The 4,736-nt window shown below is 37.4% G+C and overlaps 1 protein-coding gene across 1 annotated transcript; it reads left to right on the top strand.

Annotated features, from left to right (window-relative positions):
* The first annotated feature begins 432 nt into the window (after nucleotides 1-432).
* On the top strand, nucleotides 433-849 carry LOC133065531 (protein FAM136A-like). Its single transcript, XM_061156263.1, has one exon. It carries the CDS (start codon nucleotides 433-435, stop codon nucleotides 847-849), a length of 417 nt encoding a protein of 138 aa, XP_061012246.1.
* Nucleotides 850-4,736: the final 3,887 nt, after the last annotated feature.

Below are 4,736 nucleotides of genomic sequence, written 5' to 3'. Positions count from 1 at the left end.
TTCCCAGTAAAGAATATTGAAATGGGTTGCCATTTCCTTCTCTAGGGGATCTTCCTGACTCAGAAATTGAACTTGCAACTCCTGCATTGTCAGGAGAATTCTTTACCACTGAGCTGACAGGGAAGCCTTTATGTCCTGATATAAAGAAATGCCCATGATAAAATTCTAAAAGGAAAGGAATACCTGAAAATATGTATAATAATCTACATATATACACAAGTTTTATTTAAGAAAAGAAAAGAAAAAAAATGTCTATATAATATATGTCACTATACTTACTAAGTTATCTTAAGAAAATTCATCTAAGAAGGGTTATCTTCAAGTGAGAAAGTCGACTTTCGAGTGTCAATTTTTCATATTACATAATTCTATATTATGTAAATTATAAAATTTTTAAATTTTAGGGCGCAGCCGGGAACCGCGTGGGTAGCCATGGCGGAGCTGCAGCAGCTCCGGGTGCAGGAGGCGGTGGACTCCAGGGTGAAGAGTCTGGCGAGGGAGAATATCTGGAAGATGCAGGGCCTTACGTTCCGGTGCAGCGCCGCCTGTTGTGAGGGAAGCCAGGGGTCCATGCAGCAAGTGCACCAGTGCATTGAACGCTGCCATGCACCTCTGGCTCAAGCCCAGGCCCTGGTGACCAGCGAGTTGGAGAAGTTCCAGGACCACCTGGCCTGGCGCACTATGTATTGCAATGACAAGGCCAAAGATTCAATAGATGCAGGGAGTAAGGAGCTTCACGTGAAGCGGCAGCTGGAGACCTGCCTGACCAAGTGTGTGGATGACCAAATAAACCTCATCCCAACCATGACCAGGAAGATGAAGGAGTCGCTCTCATCCATGGGGAAATAGCTGTCTGCTAGTGGCCATCAGGGCTGAGCGCAGGAATCGATTTAAAAGGAGGAATGGGGATTTGGGTCTTTTAAGGAGAGGTGATGAATGAGGAAATTAAGGATGGCAGCAAGTCTAAGGCCTGTGTTTCTATCCTCTGGACGCTGGTTCCTTTGTGTTTCAATCCTAGAAAGTGAAATGAAAAAAAAAATAATAATAATAAATAAACCACCGTGATAAAATTTGGGTCACAGATAGCACAGGAGGTTGTTGTGAGTCTGAATTTCATGTGGCAAGTACTTCTCCTGCCAACAGGGAGTCTCCCTTGTCCCAAACCAGGGCCTGCCAAGGTACCAGATTCTCTTACTGCACAGATACCGAGGCTGGCAGGTTCATGTAACCTGCTTATGGTCTAGTGGCGTATGAAAGGAGGTGTTTCTATTTGTTGCCAACCTGCTGTTTACCAGAAGGATCACTACAACATTTTCCACAAACTAATAAAATCCATGCAGTCACTAATGTAGAAAGGGGAAGGGAGATTCTAGGGGGTTTGTTTTGCTTGTTATTCTTTTATAGACAGGGCATGACGTTAAGATATAAAGTTGGGAGAGGCAGTTTGGATAAAAACTTTTCAGGGACAAGGGTCCCTGCAGGTACTCATTTCTCCATCAATATGTGGGTGTGTGTTTCTTAAAATTCTCACACATTACATCATTCAGCCTGGAGACCCTGCAAAAATGTAAGACGTGATATCACACTGGTAAGGGAAACAAGTGTTCCCTGTCACTGGCAGCCATGGTGGGCCCTGCGGCCGCCTGCAGCAGAGTCAGCCAAGCGACAAGACAATCTTACAGTGACACTCAGCCTTGAAGGGAAATGGGATTTTGACAGTATTATATGCTCATATTCAGGAACGAACAGTGAAAGAGGAACTATTAGCTACTTAAATAAGAGGGTTGTGAAGTATGGGCTCTGGAAAAAATCTGTTTTTCATGAAACAGAATGAAAGCCTAAACCCAGTGTTGTTTACTTTGCCTCCTGAAATAACAGAGCTTTGTTGAGACAATCCCCTGGCAACAAAAAAAGTCAAAGGAGGAAAAGTAAGCAACTCGAGGATGAACTGTGGCTCCTTTAGAGCGATAAAGGAACTACCCTCCATTACCAAATACCACTTTTGCCAGGGCCTTTGCTACATGTGTTGTCCTTGCCCCAGTTCTGGCTCCTTATCATTTTGATAAGGACCTTCTCTTTTTACCAACTTACTACTTGAAATGATAATATTGTCTGTTTGCTGTTTCAAGACTGTGATATATTTTCCTAGTCATTTGGTTTTCAAAATAAATAAGACAATTTTCTTCCAAAAAAAATAAAAATAAAATTTTTAAGTTTTAAAATTTGATTAATTTTAATCAAAGGGAAATGTAATAGTCCTACATGCAATGGATTCCATTCTTACTTTGTGTAAAGTAATGGTAAGAAGTTCTGTTCTGCCAAATTTGCCGAACTGTTACCAGCTGAAGTATAGCATAAGAGATAAGATAACATATGAAAGTCCTTTGGCAAGTATAAAGTGTCATGCTAATAACATATAAGTAGACTCCTTAAAAGAAGTCCACAACACTTTTGCTCTTTGGAATTAATGAAAAATCTATGTCAAGCAACAATCTTTTTATACTTGGGGAATATAAAAACTTAATCCCCAATTGATGTGTGTGTACATATAAGTAGCTTCAGTCATGTCAGACTCTTTGCAACCCTGTAGACTGTTGACATCCAGGCTTTTCTGCCCATGGTATTCTCCAGACAAGTATATTGGAGTGGGTTTCCGTGTCCTCCTCAAGGGGATCTTCCCAACCCAGAGATCAAACCCAAGTGTTTTATGTTTCCTGCATTGGCAAGGGTTTACCACTAGTTCCACTTGGGAAGCAAGCCAAGTTTCATACTACCTATTGAAAGTATTTGCTGTTAAGAATGATTGTAAAATTGTGAAGAATTGATGGTTTCCAGGGAAAACTTTAATGCATTCAATAAACTTCTGGTCATATTTAAATTTTCTAGATTTCCCTGGTAAAGGTCTTCATAGCTACTTTATAAAATTTAGGATCCATTTAATATTTAATAATTTCATTTATTTGCCATTAACCTCTTTATCTTCATTAATCTAGGGGACTTTTTACTTATTCCTTATTTATTTTTTCTCTTTTATTACATTGACATTTTAAAATAAGTCAAGCCAATTTGTTCTTAGAAATCACTCAGTTTGGATTTGCCTATATTTTCTTCATGACTAGATATAAATTGAACTCTTTGGTAGTTATAGTGTTTAATGGTGCCTTTTTCTTCTCAGTGACCTTAATCAGAATATTCATATTGTGTATTTTGCACATAATAGATAAAATTGAATTGAATTTCTTGATTAAGATTTTTCTAATGTGACAAGACAATTGTTATGTATATATATAATAAATGTTCCATAGAACATTTTGATTTTTTTCTATGAGAATATCAATGTAAAATCATAAATCAAAGTGCACATCTCATAATTAAAAATAAGCAAACACACAGAGAAATAGATAAAGCAGATTAATACCAAAAAAAAAAAAAAAAACTAGATAGATAGTCTAGGATCTTTATGTGGAAAAATCTTGAATCTTAGGATAGGCATTTGTTTTTCCTTTTGTGCTAAATGCATATGTTGAAGCATTAGAAATAGATCAGTTATACCATAGAATAGGATAATGAGAATATTTTCCACTACTTATTAATAAAATAAGCATATGGTAATAGAAGCTGATGTGAGAAAGATCTGCAGGTGGTTGTGATGAAATCAGATTTTAGGATTTCATATAGGTAAACAGAAAGCAAGAAGGCAAAGTGATTGTCTGAGGAGTCTTTACAAATATCTGAGGAAGGAAGAGAAGCAAAAGACATCTAAGAAAGGAAAAGATATAGTCAACTAAATGCAGAGTTCCAGAGAACAGGGAAGAGAGATAAGATCATCTTAAATGAACAATGCAAAGAAATAGAGGAAAATAATACACTGGGTAAGACAAGAGCTCTCTTTAAGAAGACTGGAGATCTATATTTCTGTCTTTGTGCCAGTACCATACTGTCTTGATGACTGTGGCTTTGTGGTAGAGTCTGAAGTCAGGCAGGTTGATTCCTCCAGCTCCATTCTTCTTTCTCAAGATTACTTTGGCTATTCGAGGTTTTTTGTATTTCCATACAAATTGTGAAATTCTTTGGTCTAGTTCTGTGAAAAATACCGTTGGTAGCTTGATAGGGATTGCATTGAATCTATAGACTGCTTTGGGTAGAATAGCCATTTTGACAATATTGATTCTTCCAATCCATGAACACGGTATGTTTCTCCATCTGTTTGTGTCCTCTTTGATTTCTTTCATCAGTGTTTTATAGTATTCTATGTATAGGTCTTTTGTTTCTTTAGGTAGATATACTCCTAAGTATTTTATTCTTTTTGTTGCAATGGTGAATGGTATTGTTTCCTTAATTTCTCTTTCTGTTTTTTCATTGTTAGTATATAGGAATGCAAGGGATTTCTGTGTGTTAATTTTATATCCTGCAACTTTACTATATTCATTGATTAGCTCTAGTAATTTTCTGGTAGAGTCTTTAGGGTTTTCTATGTAGAGGATCATGTCATCTGCAAACAGTGAGAGTTTCACTTCTTCTTTTCCTATCTGGATTCCTTTTACTTCTTTTTCTGCTCTGATTGCTGTGGCCAAAACTTCCAACACTATGTTGAATAGTAGTGGTGAGAGTGGGCATCCTTGTCTTGTTCCTGATTTCAGGGGAAATGCTTTCAATTTTTCACCATTGAGGGTGATGCTTGCTGTGGGTTTGTCATATATAGCTTTTATTATGTTGAGGTATGTTCCTTCTATTCC

This window comes from Dama dama, chromosome 11 (assembly GCF_033118175.1).
Source record: "Dama dama isolate Ldn47 chromosome 11, ASM3311817v1, whole genome shotgun sequence".
Taxonomy (NCBI): domain Eukaryota; kingdom Metazoa; phylum Chordata; class Mammalia; order Artiodactyla; family Cervidae; genus Dama; species Dama dama.
This window is presented reverse-complemented; position numbering and strand designations above follow the sequence as displayed.

Excerpts from the sequence above, each read along its gene's own strand:
- LOC133065531 (XM_061156263.1), top strand. The coding sequence starts at position 433 with ATGGCGGAGCTGCAGCAGCTCCGGGTGCAGGAGGCGGTGGACTCCAGG.